The 19,322-nt window shown below is 48.4% G+C and overlaps 1 protein-coding gene across 4 annotated transcripts in view; it reads left to right on the top strand.

The window, feature by feature from the left end:
* Window positions 1-18,546, top strand: part of rxrba (retinoid x receptor, beta a) — an 89,459-nt gene extending 70,913 nt beyond the window's left edge. For all 4 annotated transcript variants that reach the window (XM_048519979.2, XM_048519976.2, XM_048519978.2 and 1 more), the window contains 5 exons: window positions 1,933-2,062; window positions 11,607-11,739; window positions 13,158-13,249; window positions 15,429-15,534; window positions 16,827-18,546. In XM_048519979.2, coding sequence (XP_048375936.1) covers window positions 1,933-2,062; window positions 11,607-11,739; window positions 13,158-13,249; window positions 15,429-15,534; window positions 16,827-16,974 — 609 coding nt within the window. In that variant the 3' untranslated portion in view covers window positions 16,975-18,546. The remainder of the gene's footprint in view (window positions 1-1,932; window positions 2,063-11,606; window positions 11,740-13,157; window positions 13,250-15,428; window positions 15,535-16,826) is intronic.
* The last annotated feature ends 776 nt before the right edge of the window (window positions 18,547-19,322 follow it).

Below are 19,322 nucleotides of genomic sequence, written 5' to 3'. Positions count from 1 at the left end.
ATGTGCTTGCCATTGTGCCGTCAAATGCCCCTCCTGCCGAATCGTGCCCCATGGTGACGTATAGTTCTGCCTACCTTTATAGGAACAGGAGGAAGCCATTCAACTCCTCGAGCTGTACAGCCTTTCGGTAAATTCGCAGCTGATCTGTGGCCTCACTCTGTGCCCTTTGGCTCATGTCCCATAATGTCCCTTTATAAACATTTACCAAGCTCAGCTTTAAGACTAACAACTGATCCAGCATCCACTGCTGTTTGTGGGAGAGAGTTCCAAACCCCTCCCACCCCTTGTGTGTAGATGAGCTTCCTAACATCTCTCCTGAACGGTCTGTCCCTCGTTCTCAGACCATGCCCCTTGTTCTAGAATCCCCAACCAATGGAATCTTTATCTGTCTTTTCCTGTTAATATCTTAAAGATTTTGACCAGGTCACCCCTTAACCTTCTACATTTCAGAGAAAATAGGGCCTAATTTGTACAATCTCTCCTCACAATCTTTACCCCCTTCATTCTGTGTAGTATTCCCCCAAGGCTTGGCCAGGGAAGGCAGGCCAGCAGAGCTGCGGATTATCAGACCAGCCACGGTCTGTTCAAATAGTGGGGGCCGACTCGATGGGCTGAAATGGTTTACTTCTGCTTCCATGGCTCTCACCTGGCCTGGGCTGGATGGGACTCTCAGCAACCTGGTTGACTCTGAGCTATCCTCTGACATGGTCCTCCATCGAGTGTTGGCATCCCTGCCACCTTTTTAAAAGGTGTCTGTCAGCACATATCGCCTCCCTGCCTGTCCTCTGAGGGACAGCACAAAACGGGTAGCCTTCAGGTTCTGTCTTTGGAGCAGTCTCTGTGAACCTCCTACCCTTGCAACCCACGGCTGGATTTCACTCAGAAACTGAGGCTTTATCATTAGACCAGGTGGCCACACATTAAATCAGGGGAGGCACAAAGTTAAAACAGCCAGCAGAAGGGCTGAGCCGGGGGAGAGGGATTCTTGTCAGCGTGGGTTGATGGTGATTTGCTGTCAGTGGAAGCCTGTTTGACTTTTAACGGGGCACTGGCTGAATGCCTGCCTGGGAAATGTTTACAGAGTTAAGGGAATGGAGTGGGGCTTAACTGGGTGGCCTTGCCAAAGAAGCATCACAGGCCGAATGGCCGTCTGAGTGACCCCAGCTATTATGTTTTACATCGCAGCTGGCTCGGCAGGTCGTTCACCCTCGGTGCCTTTTTTTTATGGTAAACCTTTTGGTCCCAGGGTACATCGGTCCTGGTGAGCCGGTTAACACTGAACTGTATCCCAGTGGTTAGCGCACACACCTTCTAAACAGATGTCTGTAGGTTCAGGTCCCCACAGGCCATAAAACCCGGAAGTAGAGGGGGAGTGAGAGCAGGATAAGCTTGGTGGGAGGTGGATGGGAATGTCGGAGTGGAATATGATGCTATCGTTAGCCATTGATCGGGGTGTGGGCTGGGGTTAACACCCGATCCGACACTGCAGGAGTGCAGCAGTATTAGAAGAGGTGCTGTCTTTCAGCTAGAGGCTGTTGAACTAAGAGAGGATGTGGTGGGTGATAGAAGTTTCCATTCACTGTGGTCGCGTCGCTGTATGTGGGATCTTGCTGTGTGCACCCAGCCCTGCTGTAACCAAGCCTGTGGGTAGGCTGGCGGAGCGCCTCGGGATGTCCTGGGAAGTGTGAAAGGTTCGCGTGTCGCAAAGCACTTTGAAAGGCTGGCTAACCATTCAGTGTCTGTCTCTGATCCTCCCTACACCCCACCCAATCTCTCCGCCCCCCCCGCCCCCAAACCTCCGACCCTCCCTACACCCCACCCCAAACCTCCAACCCTCCCGACATCCCACCCCAATCCCCCCCAAACCTCCAACCCTCCCTGCACCCCACCCCACCCCAATCACCGCCCCCACTCCCCGTCCCGTTCCTGCAGCCCAACGACCCAGTGACCAATATCTGCCAGGCAGCTGACAAGCAGCTCTTCACGCTGGTGGAGTGGGCGAAGCGTATCCCACATTTCTCCGAGCTTCCGCTGGATGACCAGGTCATCCTGCTGAGGGCAGGTAAGGATGGGGAAGCAGGGAACAGGGAGTAGGAGGACTGGGGCGGATTGGAGAATGGTGTGCCAGAAATGAGCAAAAGATCCCCCCCCCCCACTTCCATTGTTGATGTGAGGCATGAGAAGCATTCTGTTCAGAGCAGCTGTAGAGTGTATGAGAGAGAGAGATGTGGGTTGGGGGGTGGGGAGCCCCATGTGAAAGGTTAGATACTGAGGAGGGGGAAACATTTAGGCTGGTTCTAGGGCCAGAACCTCAGCCCCCACCACTTCCTGGTGCACTAAGATCCTGGAAAGAATTGCTGGTATTTTTTAACCCCAAGTGTTACAGGCCTGCACTTCTCCCAGTTATCCCTGGGTAACGTAGTTACTCACTCATCATCTTAGAGCACTGTTATACTCCCTATCTGACTGAACAAACCCAATCCCACACAGAAGCCTAACTTGATATACCACCTTTTGATCTGTTGGAACATAGTGAAACATAAGCATGGAATGCTTTCGCAATAGCAATAAATGAGAGAAATATTGTGGGAGGCTAGGGAAGAAGTTGTAGAGGCCCTTGCAGAGTTTTTGTTGTTTCATCTTTAGCTACTAGTGAAGTTCCAGAAGACTGGAAGGTGGCTAATGTTGTTCCATTTTTTTTAAGAAAGGTAGCAAAGACAAGCCAGGGACCTACAGGCCAGTGAGCTGACATCAGTGGTAGGTAATTGATTGGAGAGGATACTGAAGGACAGAATCAACCAAGATTTGGATAGTCAAGGGTTGGTTAGGGATAGTCAGCACGGATTTGTGCATGGTAAGTCATGCCTGACAAATCTTGGAGTTTTTCGAAGAGGTAACCAAGAGGGTAGATGAGGGAAGGGCAGTGGATGTTGTCTATACAGACTTTCGTAAGTCTTTTGTAAGACTTTGACAAGATCCCACACAGCAGGCTAGTCATAAAAGTTAGTCTGCATGGGATCCAGGAAGAGCTAGCTAATTGGATTTTAAAATGTCTCAATGGGGGAGGGAAGCAAAGGGTGATAACTGAAGGTTGTTTCTCGGCAGAGATCTGAGTAGTGGTGTGCCACAGGGCTCGGTGCTAGGACCTTTGTTGTTTGTTATTTACATAAATGATCTGGATGTAAATGTACAAGGCATGATTAGTAAGTTTGCAGATGATACAATATTAGGAGGTATATTGATAGCAAAGAAGGTTATTAAAGCTTAGAGAGATCTTGATCATTTGGGGAAGTGATCTGGGGGGGTTGACAAATACAGTTCAATACAGATAAGTGTGAGGTGCTGCACTTTGGAAATTCAAAGCAAGGTAGCATTTATACAGTTAATGGTAAGGTCTTGAGTGTTGTGGAACAGAAGGACCCAGGAGTACCCATACATGATTGAAAGCAGCACCACAGGTAGACAGGGTGATGAAAAAGGTATTTAGCATGCTGGCCTTCATCGGTTGAGGCATTTTGTACAGGAGTTGGACGTTATGTTACAGTTGTAGAAGTCATTGGTGAGACTTATTATACTTGGGGTATTGTATACAGTTTTGGTCACCCTGCTACAGGAAAGACATGGTTAAATCATTTCATACTTTACAATTTACCAGGATCTTGCCAGTACCAGTGAGCCTGAGTTAGAGGCAGAGGTTGGCCAGCATTGGACTTTATTCTTTGGAACGTAGGAAAGTGAGGAGTGACCATATTGAGGTGTATAAAATCATGAGGGACATAGATAGGATGAATACATGTAGTCTTTTTCTCAGGGATGGGGAATTGAACACTAGAGGACATAGATTTAACATGAACATAGAACATTACAGTGCAATACAGGTCCTTCGGCCTTCGATGCTGCACCGACCTGTGAAACCAATCTGAAGCCCATCTAACCTACACTATTCCATTATCACCCATAAGTTTATCCAATGACCATTTAAATGCCCTTAAAGTTGGTGAGTCTACTACTGTTGCAGGCAGGGCATTCCACGCCCTTACTACTCTCTGAGTAAAGAACCTACCTCTGACATCTGTCCTATATCTACCATCCCTCAATTTAAAGCTATGTCCCCTCGTGCTACCCATCACCATCCGAGGAAAAAGGTTCTCACTGTCCACCCTATCTAATCCTCTGATCATCTTGTATGTCTCTATTAATGCCACCTCTCAACCTTCTACTCTCTAACGAAAAAACCCTCAAGTCCCTCAGCCTTTCCTCGTAAGACCTTCCCTTCATACCAGGCAACATCCTGGTAAATCTCATCTGCACCGTTCCCAATGCTTCCATTATCCTTCCTATAATGTGGCGACCAGAACTGTACGCAATACTCGAAGTGCGGCCGCACCAGAGTTTTGTACAGCTGCAACATGACCTCACGGCTCCAAAATGCAATCCCTCTACCAGTAAAACCTAACATACCGTACGCCTTCCTAGCAACCCTATCAACCTGGGTGGCAACTTTCAGGGATCTATGGTTTAAGAACGACCTGAGCGGTAACTTCTTCATGCAGAAAGTGGTGCATATATGGAAGGGGATGCCAGAGAATTTGGTTAATTCAGGCACAATTTAAAAAACGTTTGGATAGGTACATGGATGGGAAGGGTTTAGAGGGATGTGGACCAAATGCGGGTAATTGGAGCTAACTGTGTGGGCACCATAGTCAACGTGCACCGGTTTGGGCCAAAGGGCCTGTTTCCATGCTATATTATGACTCTGTAACAATATAACTGAGAGCAGATATAGTCCATTCAGCCCTTCAAGCCTACTCCTCAATTCATTCAGGCTGATCCTCTACCTCAATGTGACATTCCCTATTTTTCCCCATACCCTGTGGTGCCTTTAGCATCTATAAAAATTATCAGCCTTTTTAAAAATATATTCAGTGCCTTGGCTTCCACAGCTCACTGTGGTAGAAAATTGCACAAGTTAATTATCCTTTGAGTGAAGAAACATTTTCTCATCTTAGTCCAAAATGGTCAATCCTGTCTGTTGAGACTGTTTCTCTCTGGTTGGGGAGACATCCTTTCTGGATTTTATCTGTCCAGAAACTCCCAAACTATCCACTTCTAATGAAAAATCAAAGATTTTTGAACACCCAATGAAGAAACTCTGATCCCCAATAACTCCATTGTAAATTGAAAAGAAGCAAACAGGCTTTGCATTGTACTCAAGGCACATCCTTGTACAGAATGCAAAACACTGTTTATATGATACACCTACTGCAGTTCGTGTATCTATCAACTCGACCAACTGAAGTCGGTTGTGACTGGAAATGCAGAAAGTTTCATCCTATCACATGCCAACTTAAATGTGTTGTGCTCTAAGTGATCTCTTCAGGGTTTTATCCCAATACTACTTTCTTACAGTCATACTGAGGTATCTTCACTGTAAGATAACCTGGTTCAGTACATATCTTTCCCTTGTCAGGTATGTAAAGCTATGCATTCTAAGGACTGCACCATTCAGTAAAACGAGAAGCCACACCTAAGCAATGGATATTTGCTTTAAGATTAAAGGAAACCTAGTTCAGGAAGTCTGTAACAAAGGCTGCAATAATTTATCCTGCTGGCTGGCAAAAAATAAATCTAAAACCAAAAGCCCAGTCGTGGTGCACAAAACCTATTCGGTCTAAAGCCAGGCCTTGCAACTATTCTCAAAGAAATCATGTAGGCCGTGTAAATGTTTGTAGGCTAATTATTAACTTTGGATATGCACAAACTCTACCGATTATAAACTCAAAAACCCAGAAACTCAAACTCCAGTAAGTAAAATTAAAAATAGTGTGTATACATTGCACAGTTAATATCTCAGACATCGACAGTCTAGGTCCTTATACCCAGTAGCAATGAAGGAATGATATAGTTCTAAAGTGTTGTGCCTTTGAGAGCTCCTAGTGTTCTCATGTGATGTGTTCACACAGCTTGCAGGGACCGTCCTTCAATGTAGTTCACGTTTTCCAAGAGAGTGTTTATAATCCAGATTTGACTCTGGGTCACTGAGGATGATGTTAATGCTGGCAATTGGGAGCATGCTGAAGGGACTGGTTTTAAAGGGAGCACCCTAAAAGAGGGACGGTAGCAGTGAGGATGAGAAACGGAATTCCCAAGCTGGGGCTTCCCTGGTGACTGAAGCCCAGCAGCAACGGAGCAATCAAACTCTGTAGCAGGCTTGGGAAGTGTCGAGATCCGAGGGTTGCGGAGTTTGGGAAGGAGTTGGGTGGGCAGGGAAAGATTTAGAGGATGAGAATTTCAAAATGTTATGGGGGGATAAGCTTGATGGGTTTAGTAAGTTTTGATTTTAAGCAGTTTGGGGAAGCTCCACTTAGAGCTGAGAGAGCTTCTGGGGTTGTGTGGGGTAGGGTCAGTCCATTTTGTCATGGGCAGCACTGTGTCTCGGGCTAGGTCGCTGTTTTCACTGTTCTTTGCAATCTCCAGGTGGTTTGTCTCCCTCCAGCTACCTGCTTGCTTCTCCAGGTTTGACCCAAGGGAACTCTGGGCATTCTCAGCATCTTTTCTTGTCTCACAGGTGACACTATATTGTATAATGGACCACACCAGACCACTCAGAAAATTTTAAAATAGTCACCTAGAAGTACAATTTTTTTCTTCTTTTTAGAGCGCGCGTGAAGTGCCATGTTCCAGACGTGATGCAACTGGTCAAGCGACTCGAGATTAAACAAAACACAATTTATTTAAACACTAAAGTTAAAATACAAACAAAAGAAAGAAGAACTTAAAATAACAACTCTATTACACAACTTAACCGAATAATAGATACAGTAACTATTACTAATTAACTGTTCCAATATCGTTACATCCCATAAGCACATCCGTTGATGAATAGGAAAATACAGAAAAATAGATTTGTCTCAGGTAACCCAGGGGCAGAGATACCCCATCTTCTAGCTGTAACTGAGAGGGGGGAAAAGATAGCTTCTACTTTTTCAAGCCCACTTGTTAAACCTAAAAACTAAAAACAAAACTCGACAGCCTGGTCTGTGAGAGCTGGTCACACCCAGCCAGGCTGCCTGTACTGTTTCAGCTTTTAAAACACCCCAAAACATCACAAGCTGTTAACTTTCTTTCAGATAACTCAGTACCTCCTGTTCAACCTCTCTTTCAAAATTAAGAGACACAATAACCTCTTAAAGCGAAGGCGGCATCACAATAGTGTTTACAGCCCCTGTAGAAAGTACTTTCTTGAACTGCCCAAGACCATGTGTGGGAAGCAGACCTGAAACTGGATTTGCCTAATGGGTTTCAGGCACAGGCACAGACCCAGCTGACTGGAGGTAGTGCCACACTGGGAATGTCACAGGGCTCAGAAATCCAGAAGCTAGTGCTCCAGGAACCTGGGGACAAACTCACCAGAGTATCATTAACTTCATCTTCATAGAATCTGCAATTGAGGCCCAGTAATGGAGATCGTTGTCAAATCCCATCTGGCTCACTCATGTCCTTTAGGGAATGAAATTTGCCATCCTTGCCTAAGCTGGCTCCAGACCCACAGCAATGTGAGCGAGTCCTCACTGCTCTGTCACAGCTGGCCAAACTGCTTGGTTCAAGGAGCAATTAGGGATGCGCAACAAATGTTAACCTTGTCGGCCAGGCCTAGATTCCTTGAAAGAGAAAAACGAAGGGTAAAAACAGAATTACCGATAGGCCAAGGAGTGGCAAATGGAGTTTAATTTAGATTACTGTGAGGTGCAACATTTTGGAAGGGAACACTGGGGCAGGACTTAAATACTAAATGGTAGGGTCCTGGGGCGTGTTGTGCAACAAAGAGACCTTGGAGTGCAGGATCATAGTTCCTGAAGGTGGCGTCTCAGAAACAAGGAGAGTGAAGAAGGTTCCTCGTACACTTGCCTTTATTGGTCAGTGCATTGAGTGTAAGATTTGGGATGTCATGTTGCAGCTGTACAAGAGAGTCCTTAGGCCACTTTTGGAATACTGCGTTCAATTCTGGCCTCCCGGCTCTAGGAAGATGTTGTGAAACTTGAAGGCTTCAGAAAAGATTGACAAAGATGTTGCCAGGGTTGGAGGGCCTGAGCTATAGGGAGAGGCCAAATAGGCTGGGGCTATTTTCCCTGGCGTGTTAGAGGCTGAGGGGCAAGGCTAGGGTGAAGAGCTGAAATCTTTTCCCCAGGGATTCAAAACTAAAGGGTGCAGGTTTAAGATGAGAGGGGAAAGAATTAGAAGAGACCTAAGGGGCAGTATTTTCAAGTAGAGAGTTTGTGTGCATGTATGTGGAATAAGCTGCCGGAGGAAGTGGTGGAGGCTGGTACAGTTACAACATTTAAAAGACAGCTGGATGGGTACATGAATAGGAACGGTGTGGAGGGATATGGGCCAAATGCTGGCAAATGGGACGAGATTAATTTAGGATACCTGGTCAGCATGGACAAGATGGACCGAAGGGTCTGTTTCTGTGCTGTGTGACTAGATTGTTCATATTGGTGCCTCTTCCAAGCTAATGGAAAATTTGTTTTACACAGTGACTTGTTACCTTAGCTGCAATGTTTTCAGGGCTGCAAAGCGAACGGGATGGCTGTTGACTGAGCAAATTGGGACACCACCTCCCCTTTCCTTACTCATTATGTGGCTGTCGATGGCGAGGGTAGCATTTACTGTCAGCCCCTGGTGAAGTGAAGCATCAGAGCGGCTGTGGTAATGCACCAAGACACATCAAAACCACGACAACAAAATGTGAGGCTGGATGAACACAGCAGGCCAAGCAGCATCTCAGGAGCACAAAAGCTGACGTTTCGGGCCTAGACGCTCTGGTGAAGGGCTCCTGAGATGCTGCTTGGCCTGCTGTGTTCATCCAGCCTCACATTTTGTTGTCGTGGATTCTCCAGCATCTGCAGTTCCCATTATCTCCACATCAAAACCGTCATCTTTTTATTTAAGGCTGGGAGAGACATTGGCATTGCCAGCCATTCCTTTCTTTGCTGCTCCCTAGGTGGTAGTGTCTTGCTAAGCCATTTCTGAGGACTGTTAAAGGCCACCATGTTGTCATGGGTGTGGAGTCACGTGGAGGTGAGTGCAGACAAGGGAGCACATTCCTTCCCCCAGCGGACATTAGTGAACCTGAAGTACTTCTGTGGTGATTGAGAGATAATGGGAACTGCAGATGCTGGAGAATCCAAGATAATAAAATGTGAGGCTGGATGAACACAGCAGGCCGAGCAGCATCTCAGGAGCACAAAAGCTGATGTTTCGGGCCTAGACCCTTCATCAGAGAGGGGGATGGGGAGAGGGAACTGGAATAAATAGGGAGAGAGGAGGAGGTGGACCGAAGATGGATAGAGGAGAAGATAGGTGGAGAGGAGACAGACAAGTTAAAGGGGTGGGGATGGAGCCTGTAGAGGTGAGTGTAGGTGGGGAGGTAGGGAGGGGATAGGTCAGTCCAGGGAAGACGGACAGATCAAGGAGGTGGGATGAGGTTAGTAGGTGGATGGGGGTGCGGCTTGGGGTGGGAGGAAGGGATGGGTGAGAGGAAGAACCGGTTAGGGAGGCAGAGACAGGTTGGACTGGTTTTGGGATGCAGTGGGTGGGGGGGAGAGCTGGGCTGGTTGTGTGGTGCAGTGGGGGGAGGGGACGAACTGGGCTGGTTTAGGGATGCAGTCGGGGAAGGGGAGATTTTGAAACTGGTGAAGTCCACATTGATACCATTAGGCTGCAGGGTTCCCAGGCGGAATATGAGTTGCTGTTCCTGCAACCTTCGGGTGGCATCATTGTGGCAGTGCAGGAGGCCCATGATGGACATGTCATCTAAAGAATGGGAGGGGGAGTGGAAATGGTTTGCGACTGGGAGGTGCAGTTGTTTGTTGCGAACTGAGCGGAGGTGTTCTGCAAAGCGGTCTCCAAGCCTCTGCTTGGTTTCCCCAATGTAGAGGAAGCCGCACCGGGTACAGTGGATGCAGTATACCACATTGGCAGATGTGCAGGTGAACCTCTACTTAATGTGGAATGTCATCTTGGGGCCTGGGATAGGGGTGAGGGAGGAGGTGTGGGGGCAAGTGTAGCATTTCCTGCGGTTGCAGGGGATGGTGCCGGGTGTGGTGGGGTTGGAGGGCTGTGTGGAGCGAACAAGGGAGTCACGGAGAGAGTGGTCTCTCCGGAAAGCAGACAGGGGTGGGGATGGAAAAATGTCTTCGGTGGTGGGGTCGGATTGTAAATGGCGAAAGTGTCAGAGGATGATGCGTTGTATCCGGAGGTTGGTAGGGTGGTGTGTGAGAACGGGGGGGGGATCCTATTAGGGCGGTTGTGGCGGGGGCGGGGTGTGAGGGATGTGTTGCGGGAAATATGGGAGACGCAGTCAAGGGCGTTCTCGATCACTGTGGGGCGAAAGTTGCGGTCCTTGAAGAACTTGGACATCTGGGATGTGCGGGAGTGGAATGTCTTATCGTGGGAGCAGATGCGGCAGAGGCGGAGGAATTGGGAATAGGGGATGGAATTTTTGCAGGAGGGTGGGTGGGAGGAGGTGTATTCTAGGTAGCTGTGGGAGTCTGTGGGCTTGAAATGGACATCAGTTACAAGCTGGTTGCCTGAGATGGAGACTGAGAGGTCCAGGAAGGTGAGGGATGTGCTGGAGATGGCCCAGGTGAACTGAAGGTTGGGGTGGAAGGTGTTGGTGAAGTGGATGAACTGTTCGAGCTCCTCTGAGGAGCAAGTGGCGGCGCCGATACAGTCATCAATGTACCGGAGGAAGAGGTGGGGTTTGGGGTCTGAGTAGGTGCGGAAAAGGGACTGTTCCACGTAACCTACAAAGAGGCAGGCATAGCTGGGGCCCATGCGGGTGCCCATGGCCACCCCCTTAGTCTGTAGGAAGTGGGAGGAGTCAAAAGAGAAGTTGTTGAGGGTGAGGACGGGTTCAGCTAGGCGGATGAGAGTGTCGGTGGAGGGGGACTGGTCGGGCCTGCGGGACAGGAAGAAGGGGAGGGCCTGAGATGCTGCTGGGCCTGCTGTGTTCATCCAGCCTCACATTTTATTATCTGTGGTGATTGATGTTGGTTTTGTGGCTAGGATTACCCAAGATGAACTTCCACATCCAGATTTATACATTGGGTTTCAGTTCCATCTGCCATTATATAAAATTCACAGGATGAGGCCATCGCTTGCTAGGCCAATATTTATTACCAATCCCTATTTGCCCAGAGGGCAGTTAAGGGCTAATCATGTGGCTGTGGGTCTGGAGTCACCTGTAGGCCAGACCAGGTAAAGATGGTGGTTTCCTTCCCTAAAGGGCAAATGTGAAACAGATGGATTTTTCTGACATTCTACGAGGGCTTTGTGGTCGTCACTAAACTCTTAGTTCCAAATTTTTACTGAGTTTAATTTCCACCATCTGCCGTGGGTTTTGAATGCGGGTCCCAGAGATTTACTTGGCTGCCTAGATTAATGCTGAAACAGTAGGCCGTCATCCCCCATGGTGGGAGTTGAACCCATGACCCAGAGCATTAGTAGCCCTGTGTGTATGTGTATCACGGTGCCCATCCTCCTGTTCCTCCCTCACCCTGCAGTGCCAGCCTTTTGCTGACCATGTGCCCCCTCTTGCCCAGGTTGGAATGAGCTCCTGATCGCCTCGTTCTCGCATCGATCGATAACGGTGAGGGATGGGATCCTGCTGGCCACGGGGCTCCACGTGCACCGCAACAGCGCGCACAGTGCTGGTGTTGGGGCCATCTTCGACAGGTAGGTGGGGGGACTGGCAGGGTACTGTGTGTGTGGGGGGCATCGGTCGCCTTGCCTTTACTGTGTTGGGTGGTGGTGGGACGAGCACGGGGAAGGTGCAAGCGACTGTTGGGGTTTATATGGAGGTGAGGCTTAACCGCTCCACCTCTTCCCTTCCTCCCCCCCCCCCCCAAAAAAAAATACCACAGTGCAGCCTGTTGCCAGTGGGTCAGTAAAACCCGAGCTGACTGAAGGTACACGCTGTCTAAAACCCCTGAGTGGAATTCTCCATGACCCGTCCCTGGATTACTCCCCTCACCCGGAGATTCCAGCCCAATACTGCCTAGTACAAAACTTGCTGATATTTCGGGTTCGTTCTGCTCCACTCACGTTGGAATTAGATCATTTCTTTTTATTTTGGGAAGGGTGAGGGATCTTTGCTGACACCGCTGCTGCAGCTGCCCTCAGAACGAAGAGTGTATTTGGTGCATTCATCTGTTCTGACCCTGTGCCGTCCCTGTCCTGGAAATGTTCATTGGGGACAGTGTAGAGAAAGCCTTATTCTGTATGTAACCCTTACTCTATGTGTAACCCTGAGCTGTCCTTGTCCTGGGAGTGACCAGGGTAGAGGGAGTTCTACTCTGTATCTACCCCCATACTCTACCTGTCCTGGGAGTGTATGATACTTCTTACTTTTAGTTTAAAAGAGTAGAATGTGCTTTAATTTTGGTTCAATAGAATAAAGAAAGCTTCACTCTGTATTTATCTCCATGCCATACTTGTCCTGGGAGTTTTTGATGAGGACAGTGTAAAGAGAACTTTACTCGAAAACTAACCCCTTGGTGTTCCTGTCCCGGGAGTATTTGATGGAAATAGTGTAGAGGATGTTTTGTCTGTATCCTCCACCGTGCTGTCCATGCCCGGGGAGAGTATAGAGGGATGTTTACTCTCTTATCTAACCCTGTCACTGTCCTGTGAGTGTTTGAAGGAGGACAGTATACAGGGAGTTATACTTTCTGTTTACATGCTTTAATTTCAGTTTAAAAGTGTGAAGGAATCTTTACCCCCATACTGTTCCTGATCGGGGAGTGTTTAATGGGGACGGCAGTCTCAAGGGACCTTTGCTTTCTCTTTTTAAAAGAAAATTGTAGAGAGATCTTTATTTCCAGATTAAAGAGTCAAGGAAAACTTAACTGTCTATGTCGCCCTGTACTATCGCTGCCAAGTACAAGCTGAACATTAGAAACTGGCATGAACTGTGGCGATACATGATTTCTCACTGCTGCACATGAAACACTCACTGCACCTGGTGTCAGGCTGGGACTTAGTGAGTGGGATCGGTCACAGTTTGGGGTAAATGGAGCCATGTCCACCAATTTCCGTGTCTGTTTAGTATGATCTCTGGCCTTTTATATGTTCTCGCCCGCCTTCCCCCTCAGGGTGCTGACTGAGCTGGTCTCCAAGATGAGAGACATGGAGATGGACAAGACGGAGCTCGGTTGCCTGCGAGCGATCATCCTCTTCAACCCTGGTACGTGGAGCCCTCCAAGCCAAGGGTGGGCAGCATTAGTGAATGGAGCAGCACGCACCATGTGATCGTTCTGTGACGCTGGGAGCTCAGATTTGGAGAGAAAAGTTGGGGAAAGTGGGCCTGAGAGTCTGGAGACATGTCTTAACACTGAAAGGAACTTTGCTGTTCCGTCCTGATGGAGTCTAGTGGACATCAGAGTCTCCTGGTTCTGGCTGTGTTCACACACTCGGACTGACTGAGAGATTGTTGTGGTGAAAATGTCACAGGGATGTGTTCTTTTTGGACTGGATCCCTCTGTTATGCAGCATGGGAATGCATTCAGATACTCGTTTGACACATGAGATATTCAGGCAGGTTTAGGGAGAGGTGCTTCTGAGAGATTGGGAGGGGACAGAATTCTAAGCCCCATGCAGCTGGGGATACATGTAGTTGGATAGATTTAACACAGATGCTAAAGGGGAGAAGCTCAGCGAGCTTCTAGGTTTGCAGGCCGGAGGAGATTAGAGAGATCGTGGAGGGAGACTCCGAAGGAAGGACTTGAGCAACCCATGAGGGGTGGCTGCACGGCGACGGGACGGTGCATGGGGTTGGGTCTGTGTGAGCACGGGAAATATTCATGGAATGAGACAGGAACTTTCAAAAGTTGATCGAAGTCGACTGTTCACAGGTAAAAGGATTTCTGACAATTGGATGGCATTCAAAAGTGTTCTGGAATTCTTTTGGAATACTGTGCCCAGTTCTGGTCATCCAGCTATAGGAAGCATATTAAGCCAGAAAGGGCTCAGGAGAGATTTACCAGGATGTTGCTGGATATGCAAGGTTTGGGGTATAAGGAAAAGCTGGATAGGCTGGGACATTTTTCTCTGGAGTGCAGAATGTTGAGAGGTGACCCGATAGTTTATAAAGTAATGAGAGGTATACATCATTGTCTTTTCCCTAAAATGGGGAATTGCAAAATTAGGGAACACGTTTTTAAGGTGAGAGGAGAGAGATGTAAAAAGACATGAGGCAAGTCTTTTACATATTGGGTGGTTTGAGTGTGGAATGAACTTTGTGAAGAAGTGATGGGTGTGGGTACAACTACAACGTTTAAAAGACATTTGGATGGATATATGAATGGGAATGGTTTGGAAGGATATGGGCCAGGAGCAGGCAGCTGAGAACAGATTAGTTGGGGATTCTGTTCAGTGTAGTCTAGTTGGACAGAAGGCTCTGTTTCGTACTGACTGTATGAAATGGCCTCACCGCGACCACCTTCTTAAGGGCCTTTAGGGCTGGTCAGTTTATTAGTGGCCAAGCCAACATCACCGATTATCCCAGAAAGGTGCCAGAGAAGGCCATTTGGCCCCTTCAGGCTGCTATACTATTCAGTAAGATTACAACTAATCTCCTACCTCAGTGCCACGTTCCCATGCACTCTCCTTATCCCTTGATGTCTTTAAGCGTGTAGGAATCTATCGATCTTGGTCTTGAATGTACTCGATGACCACTTCCACCTGGGACAGAGAATTTCTGACATTTAACCACCTTGCGAGTGAAGAAATTCCTCCTCCGCCTGAGTTTGAGTGACCCACTCCTTTATCCAGAGGCTCTGAGGATGCATCCCTCCTGGCTGAGTCCTGTAAGAGTTATTTTCATACTCTTCAGATCATATTTGTGCACGTACACGTACGCTTGCATGCGTGCACACGAATACACGTGCACATACACACAAGTCTGTGTGGGGTACTGGAGCCAGGTACAATCCTGATTGAATGGGAAAGGCGGAAAGCAGATCAGAGTGATATTAAAAAAAGGAAGCAGCTGTAGGCCATTCAAGCTTGGGCCGTGGCTGATGGGATTGTGGCTGTATCTCCACCCCCCCCCCCCCCCCCCCCCGACCCATAACCATCAACTCTTCCATCAATCAAAAATCTCTCACGCTCAGCCTTGCATAGAGACAACAGCACAGGCTACCCTGCTCCCTGGGAACAGAATCCCCACGATTAATGAGTCTCCCAGACAGTACATTCCCCCTCGTTTCCATTTCCAGTGGAAGGCCGCTGATTTTGTGACCCATGTTCAGGATTTCCCCAGTGTCGACCCCTGAGAGCCTGCCTGGGGAGGTCGCTACGGGTGGTTGCAGGATTGCGAATTCGCTCGGACTGTTCTTAACCACTACGTCCCTCATACTCTCCAGATGCCAAGGGGTTGTCAAACCCAGCAGAGGTGGAAATTCTCCGAGAGAAAGTTTACGCTTCACTGGAGTCTTACTGCAAACAGAAATACCCAGAGCAGCTTGGCAGGTGAGATGTGACAAGGTATTGAGGAAGGGGAGAAGAGATGTTTTGGTAGGGGTGGGGTGAAGTGTTATTCAGATTAGGTACCAAGGGAAGAAGGGTAATTGGAAGTGGGGGGGGAGGTATTATTTTGGGGCAAGGGTTCGTTGATGGGATGGAAAGATGTTTGAGGAGGAGGAAGGATATTGAGGGTAAACTGGTGCTGATATGAGGAGTTAAACAGGGTTTGTGTTTGGGAGAAGGGATTATTGGAAGGGGCTTTATGGAGGGATGGCAAAGGAGGTATTAGTGGGGATTTCAGAGGGTGGTTAAATGCGGCATTAATGGGGCTCTGGATGGGTTTAAAGGGAGCATTATTAAAGGTTTGTGGAAGGCACTAACAGGGGGATCAATGGGGATTACAGAGGGTGTAAAGGAGGCATTAATGGGAATTACAGTGGGGACTAAAGGATGCACCAATGGGCATTACAGTGGGTGGTAAAGGAGGCATTAGTGAGGATTACAGAGGGTGGTAAAGGAGGCACCAATGGGGATTACAGTGGGTGGTAAAGGAAGTATTAATGGAGATTACAGAGGGTGGTAAAGGAGGCATTAATCGATATTACAGAGGGTGGTAAAGGAGGTATTAATGGGGATTACAGAGGATGGTAAAGGAGGTATTAATGAGATTACAGTGGGTGGTAAGGGGGGTATTAATGGGCATTACAGAGGGTGGTAAAGGAGGTATTAATGGGGATTACAGAGGGGGTAAAGGAGGTATTAATAGGGATTACAGAGGGGCTAAAAGAGGCATTAATGTGGTTTATAGAGGGGGGTAAAGGAGGCATTAGTGGGGGTTACAGAGGTGGGTAAAGAAGGCATTAATGGGGGTTACAGAGAGGGGTAAAGGAGCCGTTAATGGGGTTCGTGCGGGGTAAAGGAAGCTCTAATGGGGATTACAGGAGGGTGAAGGTGGAATTAAAGCGGATTACAGAGTCTGTGAGGGAGGGGCGGCGGGGGTTAAAGGAGCCAGAAATGGGGTTTATGGGGGAGGTAGTGGAGGCATTAGTAAGGGTTTATGGAGGGGCCTGAAGGAGGCATGAATGGTGCTAAGGAGGCTGGTAAAATGACATTAGTAGGAGGTGTGGAGGGTGGTTAATGGGCTTGTTGTAGGAGTACTCCACACAGGATGCTGGGTCATTGTGGATGGCGGCTGTCTGCTGGGAGTAGGATATGAGAATGCTCGACTTCAGAGTTATTGATCTTAACCCTGAGCTGTGCTCTCCTGTCTCCCTGTTCCATCACCCCCTCCATGCCAGGTTTGCCAAGCTGCTCCTGCGCCTCCCGGCCCTGCGCTCCATTGGACTCAAGTGCCTGGAGCACCTCTTCTTCTTCAAGCTGATCGGAGACACGCCCATCGACACCTTCCTCATGGAAATGCTGGAGGCACCGCACCAGCTCTCCTGAGTGAGCTGTGAACCCCCCACCTCCATCCGCGTGAGGACCACCTCACCCCACGTACCCACCCGGAGCTGGCTGGCACACCGTTGGACAGTTTTCGAGATGGTCTGCTGCAGCAATGGTGGAGAGAGCCCTGTCAGATGGTTTGGGGGTGGGCATGAGGTGGGGTGTTTGCAGAGAGCAGGGAGTGTGGATGGTGGGTGCTGAGTTGGCCCGGAGGATCATCAGCATGCACGGTGATGGTGATCTCTCTGTTCTTGTTAAAGTCCTCCCTCCCTTGCTCCTCACTTCTGCCTGGCTCACTTGCTCACTGTCTTCCCTGAGGATTCCCGGCCACTCACTGAGTGAAGCCAGTCTGTAGATGCTGCCTTCATTTCCTCCAATCAGGCTTTGCTTAATTCTCACAGCGAGCTCTGGGAGATGCATGCGTGTAAGTATGCACGTGTGTGCACATGTACTAGTGGGTGTGTGTATACGCACGGGGAGAGCATGGAGGGACATCCCGACTGCAGATTGACTGACTGCAAAAAGGCCTGTATGTTTGAGCGATGACTGTCAATGAGACATATAGTCTGCAGCTCTCACTGTGTCTGATGGCATCGCTCAGTGAGGCTAGAGCACATGACCATGGGAAGGCACATCCTGTGGTCAGGCTGGAGCCCAGAGGAAGTGACTCAGGGTGGGGGAGAGGGCTGAGGTACCGGCCCAGAACTCTGAGTCATTTGCTGACAGGAAACAATAACTAGAAGAAATTCACATGACAAAACATGATTGATAAAGGACGCTGCTTCACAGGCTGGACCAGATTAATTGACGATTAGAATATGGTTCTTCACTTTGTATTTAAACTGTGCTTTACCTGCTCTGGGAGTGTTTGATAGGGACAATGTAGAGGGAGCTTTACTCTGTATCTGATACTCCGTGGTATCCCTGTCCTGGGACGGTTTGATGGGGGACAGTGTAGAGGAGGCTTTACTCTGTATCCAACCCTGTGTTGTCCCTGTCCTGGGACTGTTTGATGGCATAGTGCAGAGAGAGCTTTGCTCTGTATCTAACCCCATACTGTCCCTGTCCTGGGAGTGTGTGATGGGGGACAGTGTAAAGGGAGCTTTACTCTGTCTAGCCCTGCACTGCCCTACCCTGGGAGTGTTTGATCGGACAGTGTAGAGAGAGATTTACTCTGTGTATCTAATCCTGTACTGTACTAGCCCCCAGTGTTGCTGGTTGACTGAACTGAATGAAATTCCTTTGCTGAACACTGACGTCCCATACCTTGTGGGGTTTATCCAAGTGGCTTTAAGGCAGGGCATGACTGGACGAGGCTGGCTGCCCCGGAGACCCAAGCCAGTGACACAAAATAGATGCTTTGCAAAGAACTAGGGAGAAATGGACTGACATTTTGTCTGTTCTTGCTGCTCCATTGAACTGTTGTATCGAGTGCTGTTTGCACATGTGCAGGTAGCTTTGATTTATTGAGGCTCAGACAATATTTACAGCATGTTTTACAAAATAATATCATTGTGATGTTTTTGACATGTATTTTGCTACCAAACGCATTAAAAATGAATGGCATTGTAACTCGACCTTCTTGACCATGTGCTGCAAATGGCCATGATCAGCTGGAAGCAACACTTGCTCCACTTTACCCTTGTTATTCATTCTCAGGGAAAAGTCTAGGATTTATCGCCAACCCTTAATTGCCTTGAAGAAAGTGGAGGTGAGCTGTCTCCTTGAATCACTTTAGGTCAGACAATGTAGGCATACCACAGTACTGTTAGGGAGGGGCATTCTCTAAGTTTAACCCTGTGACAATGACAGAACAGTGACTTCATTTGTTCACAGGTCGTGGGCATTTCTGGCTGGGTCAGTGTTTAGTGCACATGCTTAACTGCCTTGAAATTGAATGGCTTGTCTGTTTCAGAGGCCATTTGAGAGCCAACCACATTGCCCGTGCCTCAGTTGTTAACACTGCTGTCTCACAGTGCCGGGGACCTCGGTTCAATTCCCATCCTTGGGAGACAGCATGTTCTCCCCGTGTCTGCACGGGTTTCCTCCCACAGCCCAAACGGGTGGAGGTTAGGTGGATTGGCCTTGGAACACTTATTCATCGTGTCCAGGGATTTGTAGGCTAGGTGGGTTAGCCATGGGATTATAGGGATAGAGTGGGGGGGGGGGGGGGGGGGTTGTCTGGGTGGGAATGCTCTTCAGAGGGTCCCTCTGCAGGCTAGATGGGCTGAATGGCCTGCCCTGTACTGTAGGTTCCTATGATTTCCTTCCTTAAAGGGCATTAATAAACCAGATAGGTTTGCTATAGTCTCACTAAGCGATAACTTTTTTTTATTAAATTCCAGATT

Source organism: Stegostoma tigrinum, chromosome 34, assembly GCF_030684315.1.
Source record: "Stegostoma tigrinum isolate sSteTig4 chromosome 34, sSteTig4.hap1, whole genome shotgun sequence".
In the NCBI taxonomy this organism is placed as follows: domain Eukaryota; kingdom Metazoa; phylum Chordata; class Chondrichthyes; order Orectolobiformes; family Stegostomatidae; genus Stegostoma; species Stegostoma tigrinum.
The sequence above is the reverse complement of the archived record's forward strand: the minus strand, read 5'-3'. Positions and strand labels throughout refer to the sequence as shown.